Source organism: Perna viridis, chromosome 5 (genome assembly GCF_037379345.1).
Source record: "Perna viridis isolate PV_CMFRI_1.1 ecotype Kerala chromosome 5, ASM3737934v1, whole genome shotgun sequence".
Lineage (NCBI taxonomy): Eukaryota > Metazoa > Mollusca > Bivalvia > Mytilida > Mytilidae > Perna > Perna viridis.
Window position 1 is genome coordinate 5411970 of NC_142449.1, and position 13147 is coordinate 5425116.

General features: G+C 32.7%; 1 protein-coding gene across 4 annotated transcripts; it reads right to left on the reverse strand.

Moving 5' to 3' along the window:
- Positions 1 to 328: 328 nt before the first annotated feature.
- LOC148615715 (inositol monophosphatase 1-like) lies at positions 329 to 13081 on the reverse strand. 4 transcript variants are annotated; one of them, XM_088582242.1, is made up of 8 exons: positions 13008 to 13081; positions 9279 to 9357; positions 8850 to 8983; positions 6827 to 6977; positions 5724 to 5832; positions 1967 to 2072; positions 1344 to 1495; positions 329 to 889 (listed from the first exon to the last, which is right to left on the reverse strand). In XM_088582242.1, exons 2-8 carry the CDS (start codon positions 9342 to 9344, stop codon positions 786 to 788), a joined length of 822 nt encoding a protein of 273 aa, XP_088438368.1. In that variant the 5' UTR covers positions 9345 to 9357; positions 13008 to 13081; the 3' UTR covers positions 329 to 785. The 4 variants fall into 4 exon arrangements, with proteins under 4 accessions (XP_088438368.1, XP_088438369.1, XP_088438367.1 ...); XM_088582243.1 differs by having other exon boundaries at positions 637 to 889; positions 12981 to 13064; XM_088582241.1 differs by lacking the exons at positions 1967 to 2072; positions 13008 to 13081 and adding exons at positions 2123 to 2228; positions 11616 to 11678 and having other exon boundaries at positions 637 to 889.
- Between the last annotated feature and the right edge of the window lie 66 nt (positions 13082 to 13147).

Consider the following 13147-nt stretch of genomic DNA (forward strand, 5'->3'; position numbering starts at 1 on the left):
CTATGTAATAAATCTTGATTTAGATAACACTCTGTTGTACTGACTAACATTTATGAGGTATTGAAGCTGTAATTGCTATCATCCTTTTGGTTATTCAAGTTCTTAACAATGAAGCAGAGAACATAAGTATCCATTTCCAGTTAATATATAAAAGATGTAACCTAAGAGAGGACCAAGTCATAAGCCAAAACACTCCAGTCTAGAGAGGACCAAGTCATAAGCCAGAGAACCCCAGTCTTGAGGAGACCAAGTCATAAGCCAGAGAGCCCCAGACTAGAGAGAACCAAGTCATATGCCAATGTATGACACTTTACTAGTGAAATAGGAATAAAAGCTGTACATTTTTTTAATGTCTTTGATCACTCTTATCATTTTTATAGATATCATGTAACATAATGTGAAGCAACTGACAAATTTAACACCTGTCTTAATACTGAGATCACATGGTTTTCTGGTTACAGTGAGATCACATGGCTTTCTGGTTACAGGAACTTTGTTTGCTACTTCTCTAATAACTAGATATAAACTAAGTTTAGAATCAATTTACAATGAGGTGGGGTTAGTAAAACAAAAAAAAATTTTCAGTTTTCCACATATGCAGTGAGATGTTCTTATTACTTTCCTGTTAGACTGAAATCAAAGTGATTCAAAGGTTCATAGGTTAAATTAATATAAATCACTTCTTTCTCTATAATCAGAAAGTACATTATTCTTGAATGTCAAAAATAAATGATTTTACATACAAAATCAAATTAGCATGAATAAATTATCTACATTTTCTAGTCTCAATCTAAGTCTATATGTTCAGGAACGGCCTTAGATAGCTGATCTGCTAGGGACTGAGAGGATGCACACAATACACGTCTACTGAGTAAATCTACTGGGCCACCTAAAAATAAAAAAAGAAAAGTGGTTTGGATACACTGACAAAACAATTCTGACAAATTTCTCTTTTCTGCATCTGAGGTTATTTTTAGTGTAGCAAAAATGACAAAGTAGTTCTGATTGTTACCATTATACTTCTCATCTACATAGAAAGGTGCATTAAAAATAAATCAACTATCCCATATGTTGCCTTGCATTACAAATAAATCTTCCTAATCTTATTTCATTAGATATTAAATTTGTGGATAATTTTGAAAGGAATAACTAGCATTCAGTTATTCCAAAATCTTAATTTTTTTTTTTTTTTTATTCCATTTATTTGGGCCATAAAGAAAACAAACAAAACCAACAGACATAAAAATGTGGTTTTTAAAATTATCTATTAATATTAGAATGTTTTAAAGTTAAATATCATCCATGCAACACAATTATTCTACACAGAGCCACAGACTGAATACCTGCTGGGTCTATCAATGTTCCTCCTGCCTCAGTTACTATGATACCAGATGCTGCTATGTCCCAGATATGTATACCATATTCTAAGTAAGCATCGCCAGCTCCCTGAGCAACATTCAACATATTCATGGCTGCTGAACCCAATGATCTGGTACTGAAATCATACATCATTACCACGAAATAACATACAACACATATTGTACTTTCAGATTACATGATTACATATTAAAGTGAAAGATAAGTAAATGAAAATGCATATTTGAAAACAAACCGGCAGATCTTTCTTCATTGAAAAGTAAAATCATACATACAGCTGTAACTGAGTATAACTGCAAATATTCTAGCACTGGGTAAGCTAATATAGGTAGGCAAATTATTTTATATTGTGATTCAGACACCCAGTTAGTATTTAATTCATCTTCAAAGATGAAAAAAAGTTTTGCTGAAAGATGAGAATACATTTGTATAATTTTTTGGGTAGGCTTTTGTTCAGGGTAGACAGAGAAAAAGAAAACAAACAATTTTAATTCAGGCCTTAATTCTTTTTGAAATCTGATAACTTGAATAAAATTGAAGTTAAAAATAAAATTTTGTAGATTGAAACCAATTACTATCAAGGACCTACCCATGGCTGGACTGTAAAACTGTTTGATAAATATTAAATTTCCTCTGTAACAATTCTGGATCTCGTGAACTACCACCCTCTAAATACACCACTCCTTTCTTCAAATCTGTATAAAACATTAAATGAAAAATCAAATAAAAAATAAATTAGACATACCCATGGCTAGCTTGGTGTATTGTTAGGTGTAAGTTACATTCTCTTGTTAACTGGTGTGGATCTCGAGTGTAACTCTCATCAAAATACACTAAAGCTTCCTTCAGTTCTGTTCAAAATAAAAAAAATATGGTTGTCTGCAAAGTTATTTACTTCAAAGTACTGAACAGCTAGTCCGGTCTGACTAAATGTACTCAATTTGTAGTTGAACAAGTTGGAGGCTCTTGAGAGCCTGAATCACTCACCTGGAAACAATAAACTTTTTAGTTGCAGTTCAAAGGCAAAAGTTCTTCAATAGAGACATTTATATATTTCAACAATATGAGACAGCTTTTGAGGGAAAAAGGCACAAAAACCTTCAAGTTCAAGAGGAAGGTCACTTTTTTTTAAATAAATATTTTGACGACATAAGTTAAATCCTTGACAATTGAGGCAAGTGCATACTCTATACTAGTTTGATAGCACTGATGGTGGCTAAATGTTTGACACAGCAAAGAATTTTGACCAGTGATGGCTTGTTAGTGATTATGCTTATTTATGTACTAAATGCTATAGTGTCCTTATACAACATCCTTCTTATTCCTCACATGCCCATACACTTTTAATTAAGTCATTGTGTAGTTACCAGAAAAATGTCTTGAATATGGTCCTGTTTTAGCTCCCTATCCTCAAGGTCTTAAGATGGTAACCCCCAAAAATTATCTAACAATCTTTTTTTTGTTATGAAACTTTGTGATACAACTTTCATAGAGATGCATGCACTTTACTAAATCCAATTGACACAAACAGAATAAATTATTGTGTTAGGGTTATAATAACAAAAAAAAATCCTTTTCATGGTATGGAACCTAATAGTACAATATTATAAAGATCCACTTACTTTTACTTAGTTTATATTAGAGAAAACACTTTAATCCCTTATTTTTAAACAGTAAGTGTAATCAATTCCAGCTAGACATTTGTGGTATGAAACCTTGTGTTACAATTTCATAGAGATCCATATATTTTTACTCAAATTAATGTCTTAAAACCAGAATAATGTTTGTTTTTAGTCCCTACTAAACAGTTACTGTTAAGTACAATTCTGAAGTTGGTTTATCTCATTTGGAGTCCTGACTTCATGAGAATCATTTTGATTAAATGAATTAGCTCAGGAATAAAGTAGCTCAACAAGATTTCACTCACAGTTTCATTCTTTGCATTAAGATGTCATGACCCATGACTCATGTCCTATTTTATTATCTTTACCCACACACACATAACCTCAAGCTTTTGTTAAACAAGTGCTTTTTATAATCTTGTTAATTTTGTATTGCTTGCTTCCAGTGCTATCAGATCAGCTATCATCAATACTATTAGTATTGTCTTAGTTCATTTTCTGAGTTTGCATGTATGAATTGAAGAGCAGAACATAGTGTGACATTGCCACACACGATCCATATTTTTAAATGTTGCCATTTTTATCTGCATGCTTTGCTGCTTTGTGTGTATTTAATGTCTTGTGTATCTTTTGCGTATTATTGTTACTGTTCTTTATTTTGGATTTAAAAGCTCAGTAGAACTTGAAGTTGTGTTGTCATGATTTTGATGTGTACTGACTTTTGAACTTGAAAGTAAGTGCATTTTAATAAACATTGTCATCATTACACTATGTACAGAAGCTATTTTAAGAAAATTATAACCATCACATGTCCAATGCTATACTATACTATAGGTGATATAAAACAATACTCTTTGAATTTGCCCAAAAGTGGGCCAAACAACTGTACATGACATATAATAGTTATCTTACCTGGCATTTACCTGGAATGCTACCATTATTCATATTAAAATTGTATATATTTTGTTTATTAAATACAAACCAGTCAAGTCTAACGCTTTTAGCATGAGAGTCATGCTTTCAAGCACAAAATTACACTCTCATGGTCACTATCATTGATATAAAGCCAATTCAATGTTTCCAATTTTATTTCACAACTGGTACCTACATTTTTATAATAAATCCAGCTTCAAAAAGTATCATGGAGTGGGACTGAATTATTTTGATTGAAACTGGACATGCTCTGAAAATATGCGATATTTTTGGTAGCAACACCAAAAATCAGCATTTCCAAAATCAAAGAGTAATCGAGGGAACCAAGGTTATAGCCGTAATCAAAAGAATGTAATCCAGGGACATGGAAAACAGACATACACAACAAAGAACATAAAGTAACTAAAATACATACAAAGTAACAAAAGCAAATGAGCAACTCGGACACCACTAAAAACTGGGATCATGGACCAGGTGCACCCGTAGGGTAAGCGACCTCTGCTTTTCTAGAAACACCCGCCGAGTTGCTCATAAAAAGTCAAGTCCGGGGTAGACAAACAAGGAAAGGAAAACTATGACCCGTTGAATAAATCAGTTTTCATGGTGCAGATGGATACACCATAACGATCCACCAGTTCACTTCTGCAGTGATGACTTCAATCTTGTAGCAACATAACCCTGTTCCAGAAGCCTATTTGTTATAGTTCTAGTGAGATACAAATAGTCCGCATAGTTTCGGCAAGTTCTGCCATAACGTATGAGCTGTGATATGAACACTCCATACGCAGGTGCTGAAGGGATGTTGCCACATATGAAAGGAAAGTTGACAATTCTGAATGAAAAGTCATCACGTTTGTCATAAAGTTTGGTCAATAGTTTTCCTTTACCATTGATTTCTAAGTGTAGGTCAAGATATGAGGCTGACTTCACATTGTCTGTAGTATCCTTTATCTCAAGTTCTTTTGGGTAGATGCGATGTATCAAATCCCCGAAATTAGGATTGTCTAAAGATAATACGTAATAATAAGTTATATTAGATAATAAACATTTTAAGCTTTGGAAAGAAAGGAAGACAAACCCAATTCAGACTTTAAATGCACTTCCCATCCACTTATCATGGGTTCAAATTTGGCAGTACACAGATCTTGTGCAACAATGAGCTGAAATTAAAAGTACTGGTAACTTAGCATTATTAAATTAATACTGTGTGGCCCATAACTAATTAAACTATATTCCTCCCCAAAATTAAATCTAAAATAAACATCTACAACTTCCTGATGAGCTATACATATGTATGTACATTTGTAATTGTAGGACTAACCCAACATAACTTATCCCATGGATGTGATTTTCTACATGAAGCAAGATAACCACGCCAGATGCTTGCAAAGGGAGATAATTCAACTAATGGAATTACCATTTCCATGTCATATTACCACCCTTCAATGTAAAACAAGACAAATTAAATCACCTAATACTCAGAATATTGTACTTATCATTAAAACAACAAAGATGCAGGAATATCAACATGCATGGGTAAATTCCCTCATTGTTGTCAGTTATCAATAAAATATAAATTATCAATTAGATTTTAAAATTCATGAGTATTTTTTATCAAGTTTTCAAACAAAATATAATATTAAAAATATTTCAGTGATCTTCAAAAAATTTGTTACTGGAAAGTTTTGTCTGGGAAACACAAACATAGCTTCAAATGTTTGTCATAACCTTTAACCTACTTACCTATTTGATTTTTAACTTTTTTACATGTTTGACCTTTAACTTATTTACCTGTTTGTCCTGATGTAGTTAACCTTTCACCATTACAGTATGCCCCTTGCCCACGGATAGCTGTATACATCTGATCTAGTATTGGTGCATAAACAACTCCAACCTCAATCTACAATAAATTAGCTAATGATTCATAGTCAATTTATAACTAAATACTCCCAACAATTTTACTCCAACCTCAATCTACAATAAACTACTGAATTATAGTCAATTTATAACTAAATACTCCTGACAATTTACAATAAACTATTGAATTATAGTCAATTTATAACTAAACACCAACAATTTTACTCCAACCTCAATCTACAATACCGGTAAATTAGATAATGAATCATAGTCAATTCATAACTAAATACTCCCAACAAAATTATGTAATATTCTACAAAAGGTTAAACCCTTAACAATATAGACATACTATTCTACCAAGATACAATTATGAATTTTGATTGCTATTAAATATTTGATACAGGAAAAGAATTTGACCAGAATCAAAGTGGCCCCTTGTGGTTTAATTTCATAATAAAGATCTATACACTTATACTTAAGTTATTAGCCACAAAAAATGTCCATGGACGACAAAGATGATGCAACAGCATGATACCATTTTATGACCGCAATATTTTGGGTGTTGTATAATACCTTTTAAGCAAGAATGCTTATTTTTAACTTTTTATTAGAGAAACCTTAATCCTGTCAACACGTTAATTTTTACATGAACCTCGGCATCAGTCCTCATAGGCTTAAGGCAAACAAGCTTTCATTAAAGAAATTACTGAAATGGTCAATCCCCATAATTATATGCTGATTCTCTCTTTGACTACCTGTTTATTTATTGATTGGGCTTATTCCTTTAATTAGATAATTACACATACATAGGGACTACTGTAAACTAATTTTCACAGTGGACTTATTTTTTGCTACTTTTTTGGCAACGGAAAGGAAAACATGAAAAACAATACACCTAAAACTGATTTGTATCACTATATAACACTAACCATTTTTTGAAACTGCAAAAATTGATACCTGTGAATATGTTTACTTGACAGAATCTGCAAAAATTATTAACCACGAAATATAATACTTTACAGTATCCCTTTGATTACCTGTTTATTTATAGACAGACCTATACAAATACATGTATGAGGAATTCTGTGTACAAAGTTTGAAGTTCCATCTATCGGATCTATGATCCAAGTTGGATCATTAGTCCACTCAACTTTATGGCCCTCAGCAACTGACTCCTCACCAATGAATCTAAAATATATTAAATTGGAGTAACACATATGTCACATATTGTGCAATTAGTTTTATACTTTATTACATGACTCTTGCACTGTAATGATTACTGATTCATTAACAGCACATTTTCATTGGTTTATGACATGTTTTAAACAGTTTGTGTACTAGTATTTCATTATTTATGTATCAACATTTTGTTTATCATTAACTACGGTACCATCTCATAGAGCTACTTAAATCATATAACAGTGATGTCATTAAAGGTTTTGTTGATTTCGACACACTTAAATCAAATTCTTGGGACTGAAGTATAATATTTTACGCCTATGCAAATGAAATGCTTCACAGGGTACAGCTTAAGACAAAACAGGAGTTTAATCCTGAACAGTTGGGGCAAATATGGCCACACCTACAGGTCTGATTGCAATGAAATATTTGACACAGGAAAAAAATTTGACCATAAACAAAGTGGCTCTTTTGGCCCCTTATGCCTCAATCAGCACAACCCCCTTAACAAATCCCAGCCTTTGAGGGTATGGAACAATCTCAAGGAGATTCATTCACCTTTAATCAAATCATTGTCCAGACATTATGAGAATGCTTTTTTCTGCCCTCCCCCCCCCCCCAATTTTAGCCCTTCAGTCAAAAACAGTTCAAGCCACAACCCCTAATTTCAATCCAAGCCTATGTTGGTGGTTTGGCAACCTTGTGGTACAATATTAGAGAAATCCTTTCTCATATAGTTAAGTTATTGTATGGATATCAGGAAAATGCATGTTTTTGGCCCATTAATTCCAAAATAGGTCACAACCCTCAAAATCAATTCCAGGATTCCTTTTGTTGTATGACACCTTGTGGTACAATTTCAAAGGGATCTATTTATATTTACTCGAGTTATTGTCTGGACATGATGAAAATGCTTATTCCTTAATAAAAACTTGATATATGAGAGTATTATTTATGTGGGTTGCAAAATCAAACTAGTAAGTGGGATTGATTTTTTTATCAAAGCAGATACAAGTTGATATATCAACTTACGGTGGCCTGACATTTTCATCCCAGTGGGGTTGTTGACTCTTTGACATATTAACCATACCCAATCTCATTATATTATACCAACGTCAATAATTGTATATTAACTAATTTTGTACTGTAATATCATCACTATTAAGAGGGCAGAGGACATTACCACATAATAATGCCAACTTCAGATTCCTTAAAGAAATAAAAACAATAATTGCTTCTTATGTCGAGGACATTATCAATACATTTAGTACAATAGGGAAGTGATATTGCCTTCAATGTTGATAATGCCCCCACCTGTGGCTAGAGGTATTATCAATGTTTCAAGCATTATTATTGTCCCTTTGGCAGTTAATTTTCATAGATTGATACATTACATTTTCCATATCAGCCTGTGGATCAACACAAGACTCCAATATCAAGCCCCAAGAGCTCTGCTGATTTGGGTCAGGGTTGATGCAAGGAATGATATGGAACAATTTGATATCATGATCTTTATATCACATATTTAAATCATTACAAAAAAACTTTTGATGACTATTTCAAGTCATACTTGAATATCATTTCTTTCTTTTTAACAAACTGTTTGATATACATTCAGGGGGTTACTTTCTTTATCTATGATGTTACCACTGACAACAGACTGATATAAATGACAATGTTGTTGATGATGGGGCAATAACCAATTATCAGCCGAAGACTTTCAACTTATGGCATTATTATAGGGACCATTCCCAAATGTGTCAAAGTATTATAATGCCTTCTACCTAACCTCGCATAAGCAACTTAATGTATAATTGGTCTCCATCAAAATTAGTTATAACACACAAATTAGTCAGAAACTCAATCCCCAAGTTATCATACTTATGACTGGGATATTTCTCTCTAAATGAACCAATAATCTGTTTTTCTACTGCTTGATCTGTTTCTGTCACTAAATCAGCATATGTACTCTTTGTCTGCAGATTTTTCTCTTTAAAAAAGGCTTCTTTCACAACCTTGAAGAAATCCATTCATATGATTACAATTATGTTTTAGCCAAAGTCATAGAAAATGATACTAAGTCTTTCAACATGATTAATATAATTCATTATATTGCATAAATAATGAAGTAAAACTTTGTAGAAGCATTCTGCAATCTAATTAAAATTAGACCAGTAGCAGAAAACAAGACTATATATTTTTGCTTTATTCAGAACCAGATCTTAGTTGTCAATATCTTTTGTAAAATTTTGTCAAATATCTGGTACTTGTATTGTACATGTGTACAACAGAATAATCAATATGACTTACCTCCCCTGCTTGTTTGGCAACTTCTACAGCTGTTTTAAGATAATCTTGTACTTCTGTTGCTGACATTTTCAGTTTAAAACTGAAAAAAAAATTGAATAAAAGAGTAATCCACCAGAGCAGTTAATGACACATTTTATTTAAATTTACTTTCATGTATCAGACCAGTACTGGGAAAATTTATTTTTATTAATATGTCCAGTAAAATTCTACAATTAAAGTCCTTGATTTGACCAAGTACCACTTTCCCTTGACGCTAATTTGATCAAAATATGGTGCTGATTTGACTAGAAATCTAAGCACAAAATTGAACAGGTGGGAATTTAACTAGAACGGCCTGTGGACTTGTCTAAGACAGGGACTGAAAATTTATCATTACCTTTTGACAAATATGGGCTAAATTTCCCTCTGGCTGTAGATGTATACCTTTTAACCTTTCAAACAGTTCAAATGGAGATTCTACCCCAAATGACTGTGAAAGATTTTGGCATAAAAGCTAATTTTTTATGTAAAAATTCAATTATTAAGTATTTTCAAATAAAATAAAGTTATTCTAACCAAGAATCCCCCCCCCCCAAAAAAAAAGAAAAAAAAATCTTACAGTGTGAGATTCTAAATTTTTCATTTATTTTGTGAGTTTCCTCCTAATGTGAAAGGAATGCAGACCAAACTATGTATCTAAAGGTGTCCATTGTCTTTCTATTGAGTGGCACTTCAATCTGAACAGAGTTCATTTTTAATATATAGGGACATCTCAAAATATTATCTAAACTTATACTTGATGTCACAGAATGAATGCCCAGATTGGTAGTTTGACAAAAAAAAACATACTTTATCCCTTAATTTTGGGTCTAAAATTCTTTTGAGGGTTGTTGTTCCTTCCAAATGTTTGTTTATTTACAAATTCATGAGAAAGTACATTTTTTTTTCAACACAGAACTTCAAAGAGTAATCAAGGGAACTAAGACTCTAGCTTTAGCAGAAATCAAAAGAATGTAATCAAGGGACAAAGACCAAACAGGGAAAACAGACACACACAACATAGAACATAAAACAAAGATGCACCGTAACGATCCATTAGTTTATGATGACAACCGTAGAACTTCTGTAGAGATGACTTCAATCTTGTAGCAACATAACCCTGTTCCAGAAGCCTAATTGTAAGAAGTCTAACATGGTACAGAAAGACTGTGTCGTTATGGCATACATAATGTATGAGTTGTGATATGAAAACTACTTAAATGCAGGTGCTGAAGGGATGTTGCAACAGATATAAGTCATCATGTTTGTTGTATAGTTTGGTCAATAGTTTTCCTTTTCCATTGATTTCTAAGTGTAGGTTTAGATATGACAGACATTACAGAGTCTGTAGTATCCTTTATGTCATATTCTTTGGGGTATAATGTATAAAATTTCCAAAACTAGGATTGTTTAACGATAATACATGTATGCCATCTATATATTGGAGACTGAGATCAAAAGATCTAGCTAAACAATGTTCCTTCCTTTGAATCAGATCAGCTGTAAAGTCAGCCTTACCAGAGTGAAGGAATTGAAAAAAAGACCTACCAATTGTTCCATTCAGTCATTGCATGTAGGATCTAATAAAACTCCATTCCCACTTTCTGTTCTGACCGTTTCAGAATCCTTGTTTTTTTTTTCTTTGAATAATGCTTTTGAAATAATGACAGATGAAATCTGATTGGCTGATCAGAAAGGTCATCAGAACAGAAAGTATAATGGATTGTTGTTAGATCCTACCTAGTGACTGAATGGAACAATTGATAGGTCTAATTTTAAAATTATAGGTTTCAATGCTAGTACATTCTGATAACAATCAGATAATAACTGAGGGTTTCCAGAAGATCTTTTGAATTTTTCAGTATCCAAATTGAATTATACCACTACAGGAGTAACAGCTATGTTGCTTTGTTTGTATTGATTCTTGTGGAGTTTAGGAATCTAGAACATAGACGGTAAAACACAATGATCATCTTAGTAGAGAGACCAAAAAAGGATACACAGATTTACGGTTATCCACTATCTCTTCTTTGGAGAATGTGGTTACCGTATATACTCGCCTGTAAGTTGGATTTTTTTAGACTATTTTAACTGCTGAGAAGGGTTCTGACTTAAAGATGAGATCTAGCTAATGAACTAAAATTTTCAGCTTAAAAATCTCAAAAGCTTGATGATTGATATGAGCATGACACCCAACAATGAACAGTCAGACTGGCACCCTTTACCCCAAAGTTAAAATTGTAAACATTAGTTTTAGGAAGACTGTCTTCATCTTCTACCTTTTACAGCTAAAATATAATTCAGTAAAAGAATATTTACTGTTTAGTCTTTATTTTGCCATAATACTGGCCTTTCATGATTTTATACATATTTTCCACTCATCCATTTTTATCTGTGTACACACATATAGCCAAAAACCCAAAGGTGTAATAGAAACATGACTCAATAACGTATCATAATTCATGACAAAAGTAGTCAATGTTCTAGTTGGTTATGACAATTCTTCTTATGAATTTCTTTTTCCTTAAAATAAAATCTCTTCACTTACTGAAATATTTTCTAAAATGAGTTTGTTACAGTATAATAAACTTTCTGTTTGTTATTCCCTTTATTTTTTATCTTAATTTGGGTAATTGGTTGTACCAAAATGAGAATGAATGAAAAATGGCTGTATCAAAAAAATTCACCTGGTTGTTAAGAATTTAATTACTTACTACTATAAAAACAACTCCAGTCTGAAGTGTTATCATTTATTTCAACATTTATTGAAGTTATCAAAACAAACAGGTATACCCATTGTAATTAAAGAATGTTAATGATGCAGTTGTTGGAAATCAGTCCAACCTATACACTCCTTGAGACATTTCGGTTTCCCGCACGCACGATACCTAAATGCACAATAAACAGGCGCGTAGCTAAGGCCAAATTGAAGTGTAGGCAAAATTACTGCAGGGGGTCTGGAGCAGAAACAATTTTTAAAACCAGAATCTAACAGAATATTTCAAAATTCCGCTGAAAAATTACATGCCCGCTACCCTTCCGTTCCAAAAGTAACAAGCTCCGCCTACTCTCTATTACAGTTCAAAATGTCAACAAAACAGGGTCTCTTGTGGAAAATTATCGAAACTTCAATAATAAATGAAATTTTTGTTGCAAATTTGGTATCAGCGTACAGGAAAATGATTCCTGAATCGAACTAGATAGATGTGACATGCACAATTTCAACTTGAAAGTCGTTACAAGCGGTTGAAGGGCGATACTCCACGGTACCGCTAAATCTCAAACTTTTCGTATGGCACATCGTTCTGACCCCAACCCGACGTATCAATATCCAAATAAAAAAGAGGAGGGTTGCAGGGTCAGAGGAAATTCGGACTGGGTGCTAAAGTGTCTTGTTTCCTTTTAACTGATGTCGATTTTTCCTGGACACTGAATGCCAGACGGAATTGAGGCATGCTAGAAATACATGTTTGTCGGTAGTCAAAAGGAAACTTGTGGTGAGCCCTATTTTTGTCATAGGGTATAATGATGAAATATTTTTAAATTATTCTTCAATCCCTGGCTATCACTTAGGTCAAACACCTCCTGTCCCTTCCCCATTCAGCAATCCGCAATGACAATTTGTTCAAGTAAAAATGTTTCAATTAATATTATTACTATGCAAGAAATATATTTATAATATACTTAGTATTTCTATTTGAAAGAACAAACCAGACTCTGCCACTGGAACTACTCGGCCTTCATGCTTCTGGCAGGGAAATGACCGAGAAGTTCCGATCGTCTTTATAACGTGAATGATAATTTTAATGAAATTATTTGTTTTCATACCAAATTTCCTATTTTCTAATTAT